Source organism: Macaca mulatta, chromosome 5 (assembly GCF_049350105.2).
Source record: "Macaca mulatta isolate MMU2019108-1 chromosome 5, T2T-MMU8v2.0, whole genome shotgun sequence".
In the NCBI taxonomy this organism is placed as follows: Eukaryota; Metazoa; Chordata; class Mammalia; order Primates; family Cercopithecidae; genus Macaca; species Macaca mulatta.
In genome coordinates this window covers 181,672,479-181,691,531 of record NC_133410.1, presented here as the reverse complement: position 1 = coordinate 181,691,531, position 19,053 = coordinate 181,672,479, and the positions used below count along the sequence as shown (strand labels likewise).

Below are 19,053 nucleotides of genomic sequence, written 5' to 3'. Positions count from 1 at the left end.
CCATCACTCATGGGTTCACCAAAAATTGAGTAAATCATCATCTTACTTGTTTTTATTAATCTTTCTCAAACATATGTATACTTCACATTTATTTTAATATTTAATATTACAAGTATTTTGGTCCTTACTTAGAAGTTTGGTGATACTTTTGTGACCAGAAATATGCCACAGGAACTTGACTCTTGTTTATGTTGTAAGGCAGAATAACAAACATAAAAAGGCATGCTCATTTCTACTTGCCAACATAATTTCACAAAGCTCTGGATTCTGTGATGACATACAGCTCTGTAAAAAATACTTTAAAGACAAAAAAAATAAAACACATGGTCCCACCACAACGCTTGCCTCAGTCACTACATTTCTTAAATGATCCTAGTCCTTGCCTTTTCCTATACATAAAATAACATTTGACAAAATTAATGATTATACTTCTATAATCTATCACCAGATATACTCTTACACTGAAACGTAGATATAATTTTACACATATTAAATCTTCACCACCTACATGTAAACTATAAACTAAAATACTGCCTTAAAACAGCCTGACAGAATTGCTTCTGGGTTATAAGCCTCAGTCTATAGTCCTCAGTAAGACTTCCAAATATAACTGACTTTAATTGTTTAAAAACTTCAGTTTTTTTTCCTTCAGTCAACAATATCAATTTGCCTATGGTAAAATTAGCTTCATTGTATGTCCTCTCCCTGAACCTACAGAAGACACTGAGCAAGGACTCGTAGTATTGTTACGTGCTTTGCCTTTGTGTAATTCATTCTGGCACTTGATGGCATGTAACTACAATATTTATAAGTGAATTTCTTATAATAGTCCTGGTAAGTATATTGTAAAATTATCTTCAAAGGTTAATAAAATAAGCATTATTGATATTTTTCTTGTTACTTCAAGTAATTTCCCCCCACAGGTATTAGCAATTCTTCTAATTAAAAATACAAGAAATGGGCTGGGCATGGTGGTTCATGCCTGTAATCCCAGGCACTTTGGGAGGCTGAGGTGGGCGGATCACCTGAGGTCAAGAGTTTGAGACCAGCCTGGTGAACATGGCAAAACCCCGTCTCTGCTAAAAATATAAGAATTAGCTGAGCGTGGTGGTGGGCGCCTGGGATCCCAGCTACTGGAGAGGATGAGGTGGTAAAATCGCTTGAACCCAGGAGGCAGAGGTTGCAATGAGCTCAGATCATGCCACTGCATTCCAGCCTGGGCGACAGAGGGATACACACTCTCTCAAAAACAAAACAAAACAAAACACAAAACCAAGAAATGGAAATAAGAAATAAGGGGGATAATTCAAGAGGAGAATTAGTTTAATAACTTAGAATAAAGTTTGGACAAATATACACCAAATTCTGAGACGCCCTCAGTGGCTACCAACTGGCCGAAAGGTAGAACTAGAGAAATAGCAGGATTGGATCTTTTCTCTTGTATAGTACAAAAAGGGTGGCTCCCTCCACTCCACTCCTGGTATTTGTTATTTAAAAAAAAAAGAAAGAAAAAAGAAAAGCGGGAGGAGGGGGAAGAGAGAAAGAGTTATAAATGCATCTGTAAATGATTACTGTACTACCAGCAACAATATTCAGATCTGCCACGATGGAGCCTGTGAACCTTCATGTAACCCTCCACTAATCTAATAACTATCTTCATCTTACTTAGGACAAAGTCCTCCTATCTATTTGTCCCATTCCATCAATCTGTTCCAATTCTTCCCTTTAATCCTATAAATGCATCTCTGTGATTTTCATTGTGTCACTCCCTCCTCCCACAACGTTACCTCGATCAACCCTTTACAGCAGTGATTTTTAATCAGGGGTGATTTTGCCCTCCAGGGGGCATGTGGCAACATCTGGAGAACTGGTCGTCACAACTAGGGAGGTGGAAGCGGGTGTACGTGTTCCTGACATCTAGTGGGTAGATGCCACAGATGCTGCTAAACATCCTACAATGTACAGGACAAAGAATTGTCAACAAAGAATTATCTGGCTCAAATATCAAGTGCCGAGATTGTGAAACCCTGTCTTAGGAGGCAGGAAAAAATCCTGCAATAATGACACACTAAACCTTTGCCTTTTACCTTTTTCTAACTCTCCCTCTAAAAAAAATCAATGTCCTGTAGCAAACTGGAACACAACCTCTTGGCTGTTAGCATCCCTAACAAGGCAATGGGTGTATATGCCAGAATTTGAGTCCCAGGATATCCATCTTCGAGTTATATGACCTGCAAGTGTTCTACTTCTTTGAGCCTCACTTTCATCACCCAAAAATATAGAGAAATTGAAAATATACTATCTCAGTATGGTTATAAGCATAGAAGATAGTATATTTAAAAACCCAGCATACTGCTGGACATATAGATGTAACACAGGGACAGTGATGCTGCTGATCCTTACTGTCACTGACTGAGTCCTCCTCTCCCAACCCCATCTCCATCAGCTGCTGCAACAGAGAGATAAGAAAAGCAGCAGTCACACCAACAGAGATAATTATGTGGAAGTGGAAGACACAGTTTAGACCTCATTTGAAGTGACTGAGAAGTATTCCTGAAAACCATATAAACAAGTGTAAATAAGTACACTAGGGGTGAATCCTGCTTTTCTGGGCCACTCTACGTCTGTTGGTGCACCCCCTTAGCACACTGTTAATTCCAACACTTCCTCTCATCAGCCTCAACATCTGGCATATGACCCTGGAGCCAGAGACTAGTACCACAATGACAGAAGATGTGAGGTCAAGAACCAACCAAACTCTAGTCTAGGTAACATTATTGTCTGCCCAGAAGATAGGATAGATTCTTCTTTGTATTTGATTTAAATAAGAATACCCAAGCCTGCTTTCTTAAGTAGTTGTGTTTACACAGACTTCAATAGAAGCTTTCAAGAGAGTTTCTCTGTCCTCCTTTAATGCCCCTTCCCCAACTCAATCTCACTGGGAGAAGATATCAGCCTTAAATATCTTCCTTGGATGGGGACCTACTCCAGCAGGCCTGCAGCTTACCATGTGTGGACTCTGGAGGGAGCTCCTACCTCACAAAAGATGAAGTACATCCTTCTACTGAAGACTACAATGCTTTCCTTTAAAGTGCCAGTTGTGAATCTCCAGGGTCTTAGGAATGCGGAGTTTAGATTCTCAAATTGTTCTCTAGAGCCCTTATCATGGTTTTGGTTTGCTCACTGGGCCTTTCTATTCTGGAGAATGCACGGATATTTTCCATTTGATTAAAATGGCAGTGTTCATTCTAAAATAAGTCACCAGGCTATTAAAAATGTGATTTTCCTCCTACACAATAGCTACATTTTGAAGAGTGGAATCTCCCCTAGGATTCAGTGAAGAGGGAAGCAAAGCTACAGGTCATTTCCCAGTGACAGACTAAAAGTTTACTGAATGTAATTAAACTATATTATTTATATAATGTTAACTCATGTAATTAGCTTGGCTTTGGTGTTAAGCCATTTTTCCTTCTTAGCACTTTCAACTTATATCTTGAAAAAATGATGAAAGACTAAATCTATTTATGATACACCAAGTGCACCTTTTACATATTCAGCTTAAAATGAACAAAGATAATTAACATATTTATAACTGCATTCAAGAAGTTATATAACAATTATTCAACCATTATTCATATTACTACTTCTACAATCCTTTCTGAAGAAAAAAAACTGGTGTTTATGATCCTGCTTTACAGCTCTCTCCAATGACTTGTCTTAATGATTCCTATAGATTAAGGAGTTGAAGTCAATTTTAAACTCTGAATGAGAGGAAGGAAGCCTCCCCTAATTGCCTCTAACCTGGTTCAACTACTTTTAAAGATTGCCTTCTCTCCAGCACAGGTCCTTTTACCGGATATTCCAGAGGTAAAGATCTATATGTGTAAATGTAAAAAGGGTGAAGTTATCTGGAGTTTTATAGCCAACTATGGCAAAAGTGAGTCCTGGCTCTAAACTGGGCCAAGTTTCTCCCCATTGTGGCCATATGTAACTCCTTGCTGTCTGTTGAGAGTGGTCTATTTTTTTAGAATGGTTGCTCTGCTTCTAGAATATGGAGAGGTAGGGGATATTCCTTCTATATAAATGTTGGTTTATGCTTGGATTAACAGCTAGACAGTGTCATGTAAATTATTAATCTCAAATATAGAAAATATCTCCCATTCTTCCTTTTATATTATGGCTATATTATGCAAAGCACTCATAGCATAGCCCTAAGCCCAGCAGTCTGACTATGCCTGCCTTTTAGGTGCAATTACAGGCATTTCTGCCTTGTATATGTAGTCCTAGTAAACTCTCTGTTTTGCAAGATTATGCGAAAGAAAGAAAGAGAGAGAGAGAGAGAGAGAGAGAGAGAGAGAGAGAGAGAGAGAAAGAAAGAAAGAAAGAAAAGAAAAGAAAAGAAAAGAAAAGAAAAGAAAAGAAAAGAGAAAAGAAAAGAAAAGAAAGAAGGAAGAGAAAGAGCAATAAGACTTAAAAAAATAGGGAAAGGAAAGAAGGAAGGAGGGAGGGAGGGAGGGAGGGAAGGAAGGAAGGGAGGAAGGGAGGGAGGGAGGGACAATAAGACTGAAAAAAAAAATAGGGATAGGAGCAGACCACACAAAACTTAAGGACCTTTGGGACCAGAGCCCTAAGGAAACCAAAACCAATCAGCACAGTTAAAATTGCCACGAATTTTTGCATTTCGTATCACAGTTCATCTTTTGCAAACTTAACACCCATAGGCTTGTGTTTTCCTTTTTGTAGGTCTTTGGAGACATTCATTTTTAATACAGAGCAATTTCACCAAAATTAAAAGTATAATCCAAGGATAGCCTTCTTCATCAATCAGTTTCCTTCTCAGTTTCTTTGGATGCACGTGCAGCTTCTTCAGACAGCTAAATATAGCGGCAAGTAGAGTGAGTGGGTCTTAAAGCCAGTAAACTTCCCATTTCTTTCACTAAAGGAAAACACTTCTGCAGAAGACAATTTTTGTCCCCTTAAGGTCTTCATAAATAATTTTTTATGGCTATCTCTTTAGCTGTGAGAAACCTTATTCCTGATCACTTCCAAACATTACTATGCGAGAGGAAATCTATGAACCACAAAGACTTACACACTGAATTGATATAATTTCCCTATTTACCAAACGCACAGGAGTCAATATGCATCAAAGAAACACATATTGATACAACCATTAGACAGCCTGTATCTAATGGTTCTGGAATAGTCGGAGCTAAATTACCACAGGTGACCATGCTGACCCACTGCGGTAAAGGGGCGTGTGTTCCGCGATCTACACTGCGCTCTAGCACGTCTGGGTCTATTGGCACAGGCTGTCTTTTGGAAGGAACTGATAACCTTTTGGCAGAGAACAATGACTAAATACTTTGAAAAGACTGTTAGCTCAAACACTGAGATAGTCTAGGAGGAAAGGGTACAAAAAACATCCCTTAATCTCTGTGTTAGTGTTTCCCACGGGCAAACGACTTATTCTGAAGAGAAAAAAAGAGTCAAGGTTTTCCTGAAATTGTCTGTCACTGGGGTGGGATGTTATGGGATATCTAGTGGTGCCACCACAAATATTTTTCAAACTAGTCTCCAGGAAACTTATTCTAAATTCATAGCTGGGGGTAGAGGGCTGTGAAAATACAATAAATGCAATGTGAGTTTATAACTTTTTATCAGGGGTACTTTGTGATTTGTAACATTGGTGGCAGAGATAGAGGGATGAAGGAGGGAAATGAAGATAAATCCTCTGTCAATAGAGCAACCTGGACAGTAATCAGAGAGTGGGAAGGCTCTCATCAACCAAAGGAGGTCTGGGAGCAGAAGGACGTTTCCACCAAGGGAAGGGAGCCATCTAGAACCTATCAAGGGTAAGAAGGCAGTTCAGGGAGAAAGGGATTCAAGACTGCTGCTACTCTGCTAACGGAGGTTTAGAGAAACAAATTACCTCAATTTCCAGTTTTTGTAGCCTCACTGAAATAAATACGGTACTTCCCTAAACTGCTGTGGAAATGGGAGTAATGTAAGTTAACTCCTGCTTTTTAAAATAATTTCAGTTTGTCTAAATACGTCTGTTGTTAGCCAGAACCTTAAACAAAAATCAACTTGAGAAAATTCTAACACGCAATGTATATATGTTTTTGTGTTTATATGTGTGTGAAGACGAAAAATAGGCATCAGAACACAAGGGCTTATTTTAAAGTAAATCTGGAAAACCCCTGAATTCACAAAGTACTCTAGTTTCCAAGAGTCAAAATTTTCAGGCCAGTAAGCAACCTGGGTCATCTGAAACCACTTTCAAATGTGTTTTCTTAACATTAGACCTAAAGTTGCCAAACTGTAGTCTGAAAAATGCAATATATTTTGGGCAATCTATGTAAAAAAAGGATTGTGTGTGAAAAATTGTCATCAATTAGTTTGGATGGTCAGATAGAGCCACCACATATTCCAAAAACAGAAACTAGGGCAAAGTACAAATACCTCTGCATAAACATGATTCATATATGTATGTGTATATATGATTTCTATATATTCTAAATATTTGTCTTAACGTTTTGTGAGTAGCTTTAAGGTTTTAGCTCTAGCTGAAATTTATGGATCAAGATAAGTAAAAACAAATTAAAAGGAAAGCTATAGTATTCCAACTAAATCAATGTTTTAAAAATAGCAACCATTTTATAAATTATAGCAATATGTTCTAAATAGCTTGGTAGATATTAAAGAGAACCTTTAACATGGATAGAGAATAAGAAAACCTCACAAACACAATTCATGTTAGGTTAAATTACAATATAAGAATCAATATGTATTTTGGACTCAGGTAAGAGGAGAATTATCTGGCATATAAGGCATGAGTATAAATGTAAAATGTATTTTAAAAAAATATTTCCCATAGACAAGCTTAAGAAAGATACTAACAATCTTACTAACATGTGCATAGCTCTTAGAATTTTCAAAGCACTTTTACATCTATCATCTCACTTTATAATTGCAACTAAGATAGCTTTCTACAAAACAGAAATGCAAAAGGTGTGTAGGTGGGAGAAAAGGTTAAATATTAGAAGCAAATTAATTCATTCAATAAGTCAAAACATTTAATTCACTTGTTTGAATCAAAATAACTCTGATTGTCTGCTTTGTTGGGCAGAAAAAAAGGGTAAGAATAATTTCCAAGTGTTTGCGTCAGCAGTTCACAGTAAAAAGAAATAAAATCCCAAACTTTATCAGAAGAAAATCTAACCTATCTACAAATAGAACTTTCTACTTCTTCCCATAAACAGGCTCCTCATCCTCACTGGCTCTGCATGAATTCATCTAAACCAGGGGGCAGACCAGTTCAGGTAAATGAGTTTTGGGCAGAGTGGCTTGTTCTATCCTAACCAGCCTCTTTCTGTTAATGGCACCACTCCTCTTTGTGTTACTGAGCTTCAAAGCCTTGGATTTATCTTTGATTTCCCCGTCCACTCCATCACCTCCCAAAGCCTACTGCTTCTAACTCTTTTGTTCTCTTACATTGAATATCCTCGGTTCTATAACCTCCACTGGAGATCCCACTCGAATGCCACTAACCCTCTAACAAGTCTCCACCCCCTAATCTACTCTAACACCTCTACTAGTTTGAAATCCCCAAAGTTCTCTTTATAAACCTTCAATAGGTCTTCCCAAATACCAGATTCAATGTAGGCTCTGTGAATGGCATGTAGTCTTCCAATGCCCTACTATCTTCCCAGCTGTATTTCTCTCCACATAGCTCCAGATCCAAGGAAACCGGATCCATGAACTATGTGTTCATGTCTTCTACTACATGTTCATGTGCCCTTTTCCTAAAGACACCCTACGCATCCTTCAGGGTCTTCCCTAGTATTCCCCTCAACTATCATTTTCTTTTCTTTTTTTTTTTTTTTTTTTTTTTTTTGAGATGGGCTCTTACTCTATCACTCAGGCTGGAGTGCAGTGGCGTGATCTCGGCTCACTGCAACCTCTGCCTCCTAGGCTCAAGGAATCCTCTCACGTCAGCCTCCCAAGTAGATGGGGCCACAGGGATGCACCACCACGCCCAGCTGGTTTTTTTGTATTTTTGGTAGAGACGGGGTTTTACCATGTTGCCCAGGCTGGTCTTGAACTCCTGGACTCATGCGATCAGCCCACCTCGGCCTCCCAAAGTGCTGGGATTACAGGCATGAGCCACCATGCCTGGCAAAGTATCCTTTTCCGACTCCCCTGTAACTTGACCTCTCACTCCTCTGAACCACATTATTAAAAGACCTTTCTAATGGTTCTACATTCTGCCTTACATTATGGCATTCTTTCCTTTCTCCCTAGTGGTAGCTGCTGAGCCCCTTGAAGGCAGGGACAGTGCATTACATATTAGAGATACTCAATATCTGTTGAACTGTGAAGAAAATCGTATTTGTATTTTATAGAAAAAAAGTGTGAAGGCAGGTGAAGTCATTCTTGGCTCAAGTCTTTAAAAAAGAAGTAGGCCTCCAGTTCACTGAAAAGACTGTTACCCTTTTAACAAGCAATCAACAGCCAATAAATTACTCAGTCAGTGAATGTAATTCAAAGCTATCACATACAGAAGTGTGAGTCATGCCAGCAGCTGGACACTTCCCTCCTGCTTCTAGGGAAGAGAACATTCATCTACAAAGACTACAGAACAGCCACAAGAACGAACAAGCTAACCACAGTGTCAGATGTTACAGCTGGACAAACAGCCCGAGCCTGGTCTCTAAGCTATGCAGGTGCCTCATTTCTATGACAGACAGAGGCAGGAGAACAAGGCTGTTAGGGCCTGTGTTCTGAAGCGGCAAAAAGCCAGCCACAAGCAAGCCAGCTTCTGAGGCGCTCCAAGCACATTCCCTATGAGGGATGAGGATGAGGAAGGGTGCATCCTCATGTGCACAATATGGATGTACGATATGTTTTAATATGTTGCCAGTAAAAGCAGACAAGTGCTAATATGCATATTAGGTAATATGCAACACTTAGGCGATTTTTATTCATGGTTGGTTTTTATTTTAGAGAAAAATTCCAAAGATTGTCCACATTCTAAAGTATAAATAATTTTACTTAGAAAATTATGTTATACTCTGCACTGAATTGTAAGTGTTCAAAAAGGAATGAAGTCTGTCTCATTTTTTTTTTTAAGTGTGAGACAGAATCCAATTTAAAAAATAATTTGGATTCAGTTTTAAAAAGTTTCTGGGATTTATTATATTTGGGCATTTTGAAATATTAAAAATGACTTTTATCACTAGTATAGGATTTCAAAGAGAGGCTTAGGAGCATTTACTAAAATAGATTTGGGCCTTTTAATTTTATTGGAGACACAATATTTACAGAAATAATACACAAAAACATGCAATGTCCTGTTTCTAGGCACTGCTCCTGTTGTGCCAGAGGAAAGAACATGGGACACAACTGGCTATGCAAGGCATGGAAGAAGGAAAGAAAGGAGACGGGAAGGAAACCGCAGGGTGAAAGGAGGACTCAGAGATGCGAGGTTCCCATGGAAATCAGTGTGTCTGAAATTTTTAAAGGAGATGAAGGCTTTAGCATCATGGAAGGTACTAGTGGAAGCAAGAGGATGTAGATAAGGCAATGTGTGACATTCATATTTTCCAAAAAGCAACAGAGCCTATCAAAGCTACATAGTAACTGAAAACATCTGAATGTTGACAACAAGGTAATGAAGAAAATACCATAGCAGTAAAAACAGCTAATAATACTTAGGTTTCTAACCAACAGGCTAATAAAAGACTTTTTGTAGTCAATTATGTCATTTAACTCTAACGCTAATCCTGAGAGATTGGTATTGTTAGATCTGTCTTAAGGTTTAGGTAACTGAGGGTTAGAGAGGGTAAGTAACTGGTCAGAGATCTCACATCTAGTGATGGCATTAAGGTTTGAACCCTGGCTGATTTCATTCATACATTCATTCATTCTCAACAGATATTTACCAACTGGGTACTACTACTGAGTTCCTACTTGTCAGCTACTAGGCTTACAAATAGGCATGGTTCTTGCTCTTAGGAACTTATCTAATGAGAAAGACAGCCAATAAACAATTTAATAAGCCAATATCTAATTATAAAATTTGATAAATACCATGAACAAAATGGCTAAAGAGAAGTAATAGAAGTAATAGAGAATAAAGTAGGGCCTTAGCAAATTAGACAGCATGGTTAGAGAAGTGCAAGTGAGCCTAAAGGCTGGGAAGAAGCCAGCCAGTCGTGGGAAGAAAGGCAAGCATTCGTGGAGGACGGAAAAGCATATGCAGAGGACCTGAGACAGGCCAGCACAGCTGGACTACGTGGGCAAGAAGTATAGTAGCAAGAAGAGGTCTGCAAGGTGGGTAAGGGCCACAGCATGGGGGCTGCTGCACGTTAGGAGTTTGGGTTTTAAGTGCAATGGGAAGGCACAGAATGGTTTTAGATTTGGGTTTCTAAAAGACCACACTGATTTGTGTCTCAATAATAGATAGTAAGAGGCAAGAGTAGAAATGGAAAGACCAGTAAGGAGACTTCTGCAGGATTCCAGGAGAGACGATGGTTGCATGGCCTCAGGTGGAGGCAGATGAGAGGAAAGAAGCGGACCTCAGAAGTGATCTGGGCTACATTTTGGTGGTAGAACCAAGGGGCCTTGCTGATGGACTGGATGTGAGGGGTTAAGGGAGGGAGGCGCAGAGGATGTCTCTAAATCCCGTGCTCTGCTTTAAGCCTTGTACATGGTTTAATTTTCTTAATGTATTACTTATATTGAAAAGTTAGCTATATTTATATTGGTGTTTTAAGTGACATATTTTTAAATAAACAGTTCAAGTGCTAAAATCTCTGTTTCCAAATTGCTAAGCTAACCCTCTGACTGTAACATCTGCACTGAGGTACACTACTCAGAGAGAGATATACACCTCAGGTGTGCAGTGACGGAAATGAAGGGGCTTTCACACCAAACCACCTAGGGGTGACTCGGCATTTTGCCATTCTTCTGGGTAAATGCAAAGAAGTCACAACTCTGTGTGAGCCTCAGACTTCACACACTCAGGTAAGAGCTCTCTCACAGTTTGGTTGTGAGAATTCAGTACCTTATACTAAGTCCCGGCCTGCAGCAGACCTTCCCTTCTCCCCCACTACAGTGATGAGAATGCCACCAGTCATTTTGCAAAGCACCTGTGTAACCGAGATGAGGGATCTGAGTGCTACACTGAAGATAACTGAGACGCACTCTAGATGAGGGGCTCTACATCCTGTTAGGGGTCCTAAAGGGGCCTCATATGGCAGCTCTAACTCTTTAACAGCCATCTTTATCTCCTAAGACCGCCAGATAAAACACAGAACACCCCGTTAAAATTGGATTTCTGGGAAATCCAATTTAAAAAAATTTTTAAGTATGTCCCATGCAATATTTGGAACATATACTAAATTTTTTCACCGTTTATCTGAAATTCAAATTTAATTGGGCATCTTGTATTTTTATTTGCTAAATCTGACAATGCTATCTATGACTAGGCAAGTCTCTACTGGGAATAAATTACTCCAAGATTCTGCCTTCACAGCCCATGGAGATGCTCTGACTCTTCTCTGTGTAAGAGGTTGTATCTCTCACCATCACCCTGCTGCACTTCCACTCCTATTTTCTTTGCACATTTCACTAATCTCTTCTCACTTTTACCAATAAAAGTACAGGAATACTCAAAGTCCATTGAATGGCTTTGTTTCGGACACAGGATTTTACTTAGTGGTCATAAAGAATGCTGGTGAGCAGGTGTATGTATATGTGTGTGAGTGTGTGTGTACATGATACGTGTATGTGAATAGGTATGGGGGTATGAGCACCTGCTGTATTAACCTTTTGAAAATTAAGATGATGCTAACAGTATGTCATCAGGAATACATTCTGCGTGTTTTCTAGTAGCAGTGAATTAAATTTCCAACTACATTCATGAAAGCTATGTAGATCCTATAGTAGTAGAACGAGTTATTGAATAAACTGAAAGAGAAAAGTTTTGAGTTCATTCAGTAATCACTATCCATCAAAAGTTAAGAGCTGAAAATCTTTCATTTAAAAATCATACTACGTGAAAAGAATTGGAAAGCTTAGGTCAGAGTTTTATCTATCTGAGTGTTCCTTTTGCTGATAGTCAAGTGTTTCAATTCCCAGTTTCAGTACTGAGGAAAAAAATTCAAGGAAACATAAATCTAGTTCATTATGCGAGATGCCCAGAACACTGTTACTGTTTGCTATTGTTCCACAACAAGATAAGGCACTTGCTCCAGAATGAAAATCAACAAATCAAGGAAGTTTTGCTATTAAAAAATTGTCAGTTAAACTAAACAACATATTTAATAGTATAGTTGACTTACATCCTGGTGCAAGCTCATTTTCTCACTTGTGGACTGGTAACAAAAAATTCATAGACCAGTGCCAGTCTGGGGACCACGGTTTGAATAGCACTGATGTAGAGGGCCCCGGAATTTTATACAGCCCGCCTTCAATACAATGGCGTAAATGTAGGGACCGCCTCCTTCTGACCATTTTGCTGTTCAAAGATCCTCTTATTTCCTTGAAATAAAGGCATCAATAATTTCTCCATTCTAACAATCTAACTAAACCTAACAACCTATGAAAACAACAGCTGCCCCATTGTTAGAAAGAAGAGGATGTGTGCTTACTCTTCTTGGCGTAAGTCATTGACGCTGCGGTCCAGTGAGATCATGTCACTTGCCACCATGTTAAATCCAAACTCTTTAATGCTGGCTTGAATTGCATGTTTGAATTCTGGTCCCAAAACCAATGGCTTGGCTTTCTCTCCAGGGCCACCAACCACTCCAGGAGGCTCAGGTTCTTTGGGTTCAAAGTTACCGAGGATCCCTGGGCGAAGCACAGGATCACGGTAGGTGAATGTCTGAGGCTTAAATGTGAGATACTGCCTCTGCATGATATCTTTCTGGGAATCTCCTCCAGCATGGTGCTCTTGTTCATTTTTGGCCTTGTTTTTTCTTCTAATAGACTCTAAGTCCACTTCTACTCCTTCAACATGAGGCCATGGTACCACAGGTTTGAATCTGTCCTCCCCAGGAGCTAGTCCATTGCCGCCTCGGTTGGGCATGGGGTCATTGACATCTCTGTCTTCCTATACAAAAGGGAGGGGATATACAATGAGTATATGAAGGCAAACCACCACAGTTGAGTTCATGAGACCAATTTTCAGGTTTAAAAAAAGGCTGAGGCAACAATAAAACAGTTTGGAATACAAGCAGGACATTAATCAGGACTTCCCATTAGAAGATAGCTTTCAGAGTAGAGAGGAAATACCAAGAAATAGGCTATCTCCTCACCTTACTGTTTCAAAATTAATGAAAGGATGCATTTTTACTTCTCCCTTTACAAATCTACCTCTCTATCAAAGGCCCCTTAATAAAGCATGTTTTTAAGGGTTAGAGCAAAGAAGTTCTAGAATCTTTGATTAAAACAGATGCTTAATAGGTCATGTTTGTACAGTATGTGGTTTTCCCAGTTGGCCTGTGTGTGATAAATATAACCTTTTGTCGGTAGCACAACCATATGGTGGCAGTGGTATTAGATGGATGTCACTGTCAGCAGGCTGGCTCAGTGCCCCAAATGGCAGAGGAACAAGGCGGGGATATGCAGAGTCCCAATTTGGTATTTTTTACTCACTGAGAGTTTATCTGAATTCAGAAGTATAAAAAAAGCTAATACCTGTAACTAAGTCAGCTTGGGCTTTTAAACTACTCCCCCATACCTAGTTTGCCCCATTCCAGAAGCAGCATGGGTCAAAACAGGTTCTTTGTACAAGGATATTCATTCACAGTAAAGGGCGCCTCTCTTTTCTGTTTGGACCGTCTTCATCACCTATGCAGATCTTCCAGTCAGATATGATCAGTGCTTTTGCTTCTGCCAGCACCATACTTTGCACAAGACACTGTTTCTCAACATTGGCATCACCTTGATGGCTTTGAAAAATGCCAATGTCTGTGTCTTACCCTCAGACATTATGATTTAATTGGTCTAAGCATTTCGATTTTTAAAAGCACTCCTGGTGATTTTAATATACATCTAAGCCTGAGAATCACTGGCTTAATGGGAGGGCTGCTCATTATAATTAGACAAGGGGATTATAGAGGACGCAGCTGGGGAAGAGGCAAGGTGCACACAGAACAACTGCAAAACAGGCTGATGGGTCTGCCACTTTCCTCCACACTAACACTGTGTGACTCCCCTACAGATAGAATTAGCTACAGATAGATTCCCCTACAGTCATAGAATTAGCACCACCCGACCAAAATCTTTCTACAGGTTTAGAGCTACCTTGAAAAGTAAAGTTTACTAGTTTGCCTTAAAAAATACAAAAGAAAGTCTCTAAGTATGATGTTGATGTGTAGGTGCTCTCTATTAGTAGTTTATCTAGAGGCAAAAATCTTTATAGAAAGTCAGTTATTTCAGATGTGAAGTTAGTAGTTAAGGGATGGCAAAGACTTGATTCTCAAAAGTTCAAAAATAGGCATGCAATGCAAAATTCAAAACATCCAAAAGGGCATGTAGTGAAAATCAAGCTTTTCTGCCTTTCCTTCTGCAGAGGTGATTACAGCTACCAACTTCTTGTGAATTTTTCTAGAGATGTGATATGCATGTATAAACATACATGTGTATATATAACAAGATAATTTTTTTTTGGAAACGGGACATAGATTTTAACTAACTCATTAAAAAAGGAACCTGTAAGATATTACAACTGGTTCAAAAAGAAATCCAAAGGACAAACATAAATATCAAGGATATTGCAAAGAATTTACAAATGGATGCAAATCTGGTTAAATTGGTCACTCTGCGTAGGGCAATAATCAACTGCATTCCACCAGAACAATTTGCATTTCAATGGACAAGGGTCTTTTGCATCACTCTCAGTTTTCTGTAATTTCCAGGATTGTAAAATAGGAAAGGGTGGGATAAGCTGGAAAGCTGAGTTAGACAGTCATCTTTTGGGACCATTTCAAAGTTTTTCACAAGTTGTCCCCTAAATAGAAAAGGCAACACAGCCTGATTGTATAAATGTGATGCCTTTGTTCAGGTATGTGTGGTACAGGGTTGAGAAAGCCTCTGGATCAGCCTTCTGATTGGCACATCTCAGGGACTTAGCTTGAGCCTAACCTGTGAGCCCTACTAAGGGTCAGAGTCAGTGAATAGAAGGCTGTTTTGCTGGAAATCATATTCAAGAAGGACTGAAGATTCTCTTGGGAATTAACTAAGTAAAGTATAAGGCAAGCATAACTGTAAGAGAGAGGTAAGGGGTGATTCTGATGATGGAAAAAGTGTTTGTTTCTCCAATTTATCTCCTGGCTCCTTCCAAAATTATACTTACTTATGTTAGTGTTGTAAGTAAATTAATATAGTGATATCATTATAAAATGTTGTAACAAACTGGTTCCAAGTTGTTGATGCTGAAACAAGTATAACACAAAAAAGAGAAAGACATTCTCCTCCACTTTAGTTTTTCCTATCACAGGCTCAAGAGAATTGGTAAACAGGGAGGTAAGGAAATGTTACTAAATACAGAAGAGTAGTTTGAACAGCTCATATGATGTCAGCATCCAGAAGCCATAGCATCCACTAAGTTACCTAATGTTCCATACAGAGGAAATTGAATATTAGAAGAATACAGAATATGATAACATGAAATCAAATTGTGAAATACATGCTATAGTCTAGGTTGGCCTATGCTAATACCAAAATTGCAAATTTAAATATTTTTCAAATTCAACTATTTCAATGAGGGAAATTTTAATGGATTAAAAAATTCATGTTTATTTTCCTCCAAAAGTTTTTTTTTTTTTTTTTTTTTTTTGACTTAATGGTTCTTTGTCTAATCTTAAACTGTCGGTGTTCTTCAGGGTTCTGTTATTAGTCTATTTGTCACTCCATCCTCATGTTGGGTTATTTCATTCTCTTCCAAGCTCAGTGACCAGTTTTATAGTGATCACGGCTACAACCATTTCCCCAGCCCGTATCACCTTTCTGAACTCTAAACCTCATAGGCAACTGCTTCCTGAACATTTCTATTCATCTCTCTCTAGTAGCTCTAGTAGCTAAATTTAACATATCAAAAACTGAACCTATCATTCACCTCACATCACAAGCCTGTCTCCTTACTTCAGGGACTGAAACCACCATTCACTCAACTGATGAAATCCAAAACCTGCAATCATCCTCAACTTCTTATTCTCTTTTATCTACCCTTCTGACATCCAATTAATCATAAATTCCTGTCAATTCTATCACCTGCGTAGAGCCTCCATCTGGCCACTTCATTCTATCATCCTCACTGCTGCTGCCTTAATTCGGGCACCCTCACCTCTGAACAAGATTACAATAGTAATAATAGTGATGATGGTAAACACTGTGTCCTAAAGTGCTTCACATATATTAACTTAATCAATCCCATGAGTTAGGTACTATGATTGCCACGTCTATTTTATAGACAGGACATCTGACAGGAAAGTTACCCAAGATTAGAATCAGTATGTAGTAGAGTCAAAATTTCAATCCAAATAGTCTGGCTCAAGAGTCCATACTCTTAACCACTATGACCTAGTGCTTCTCACCCTGACACATGTACTTCCTACACAGCAGCCACAGGGACTTTTCTAAAATTCATATATCAACATGTTTCTTTCCCTGCTTACAATATTCCAGCAGTAGCCCACTGCCCTCTGGAGAATATACACTCCTCAAGGGGGTTGGCAAGGCTTTGGAGCTCTAGATTGCATTTATGAAATGTCTCCATCACTATCCATGAGAGAGGAGTCAGCTAACTTTTTCTTCAAAGGGTTAAGTAGTAAACATGTTTGGCTTTGCAGACCACAGGGTCTCTGTGGTAATTATTCAAGTCTGCCTCTGTAGTGTGGGAGCAGCCATAGACAATATGTAAATGAATGGGTACGGCTGTGTTCCAGTAACCCTGAATTTACAGACACAGGTATTGGGCTGGATTTGGCCCCCCAATCCCTGCACTAGACTGTAAGTTCTGTGAGTGCACAGGCTATGTCCATCGTACACACCACTGCATCTCCAGTGCTTATCCTGGCACATAATTCCTCAATAAATACTCACTGAATAAACAAATGAATCCTAAAAGTTCTGCTTTGGAGGTAAGACAGACTCTGAAAAGAAAAGCGGAGATAAAGAATGGAAAATACAAAATAGGAGAGCAGGGCTTAGATCAGATAGACCCGTACTGGCAATACCTTATGAATTCACCAAGAACATAACTCTATATTCCCTCCACAGCATTGTACTTTTAATAATGCTATATAATAGGACCAGAAAAATTGAATTTGCTCACTTCTCAAAGACTGCATGTCATTAAATCTGAAGGCAAAACCAAATACAAGAATTGTCTGTCTAACCCCAAGTCAACTAAGAATAATCACATCAAATCTTAATTATATGATTCGAACAATGGCTATAAAGTGGTGTAATACTTTACTCCCCTGAGGAGGAAAGCTACATACTCCTTCTGTCTAAGAGTGAATGAGAATCAGTAGATGCCTCTGTGACTCACTGATACTATAATACCTTCGTAAACACCAGCTGATGCGCTCTACAGTCCAAACCAATGAATCACTGTTAAACAGAAATGGAAAAGAGGATGAGTAGATAATTTTCCAAGATCAGTATGTTCATAAAGGTGGAAATGGGGTGAAAAATATAATCACTTATCACTGGATGGTAATATGGATTACCAGAAGTAAGGTCGGGGCAGTCACCATCCACCTTACAACTTACAAAGTGCCCCTTCTTACCTCCAAATCCTGCTTATACGTAATATTTTTCCAAGATGGCCATGCCTTGGTAGAGATAATATAAATCCAAAGGGATTTAGAAAAATGGTCTTTAGAGCAAATGACAGTAACTTAGGCTTGCTTGAATTTGAAATCGTAGGTGAAGCCTAGAAAACTAAGCTTTTAATGATGAGCTTATGCAGTCACACGATCTCTTGAGAAATGACTTAGCTTTAGGAAAGGGCCACTGCTTGAATGACATGCACACTATTTGGTTATCATTCTTCATGAGCCACAGAATTTAAAGGCATAACAAGCCAAACTTCAATCTGTGATTTTTAACTCTCTTGATCAAAAACACCTTTCATCAGAAAAATCCTATCAGCATCCTTTCTCTGGCTGCACTTACCTAAAAGGAGCAGAAGGAATGGGCACAGAAAGCAGAGAGGGAGGTGGTAAAAATAAATAAGCTCTAGAAATTCAGAGGGAACAAGGTGTGCTAGTAGGCTGGGGCTCCCCAGACTCTCACCAACATGTGGCAGGATGTGGGTGGGAATGTGGGGTGCACCAGCCTCAGTACCCTTCTTTGTCTCTGCTTAGTTACAGCCGGATGGACTAGACATTTCCTGCTGACTGAAGACCTCCATGTCTTGCTCCTTTCAGAGCACTGAGCGATGACTGCATTGGGAGCTGTAGCCCTGCTGGGCATGGTCAAGGAATTTGTCTGTGCTTAATCAGGGCTTAAAATGGATAAGCCCAAGATTAAACAGAGACCTTACCAGTCCTTGAATATCTAGAATGTCATCCATACAGAAAGGACCCATTTCCAAGTATATTTTAATATCCCTAAACTAAAAGGAGATGGAAGGCCACTTTCCAATGGCAATGCCTCTGTTAGCAACTACAGAGGCAGAACTGAAAATGGATAAAGTATGCTTTCAGGTAACTTTATGGAAATATAAAAATTCTACATAAGCTGTGGGTGTGGCTTACAGTATGACATTCTGGTAAAAATTATCTGCTCAAAGAAATAGACTCGCTTAGAGGAATTCCTATTCCTTGTCTTTATTTTTATTTTTTTTTCCTTTCTTTAAGTATCAGGCCAAGATATAAACCAAAGGGCAACAAAATAGAGAAAATAGTAGAGTTGACATCATAATGCTCCACTAAAAGAAATCCAGGTCAGCAACTCTAATACTGTATATTAAACTTAAGCAGGGTAACCAGGCTGAGTACTATACAGTAAACCAGTTCGTCCCAAACTTAC

The 19,053-nt window shown here is 39.1% G+C and overlaps 1 protein-coding gene across 3 annotated transcripts in view; it reads right to left on the bottom strand.

Moving 5' to 3' along the window:
• GALNT7 (polypeptide N-acetylgalactosaminyltransferase 7) overlaps positions 1-19,053 on the bottom strand; it is a 152,728-nt gene that overhangs the window by 63,226 nt on the left and 70,449 nt on the right. For all 3 annotated transcript variants that reach the window (XM_015139528.3, XM_015139527.3, XM_078002723.1), the window contains exon 2: positions 12,660-13,120. In XM_015139528.3, the coding sequence (XP_014995014.1) occupies positions 12,660-13,120 (461 nt within the window). The remainder of the gene's footprint in view (positions 1-12,659; positions 13,121-19,053) is intronic.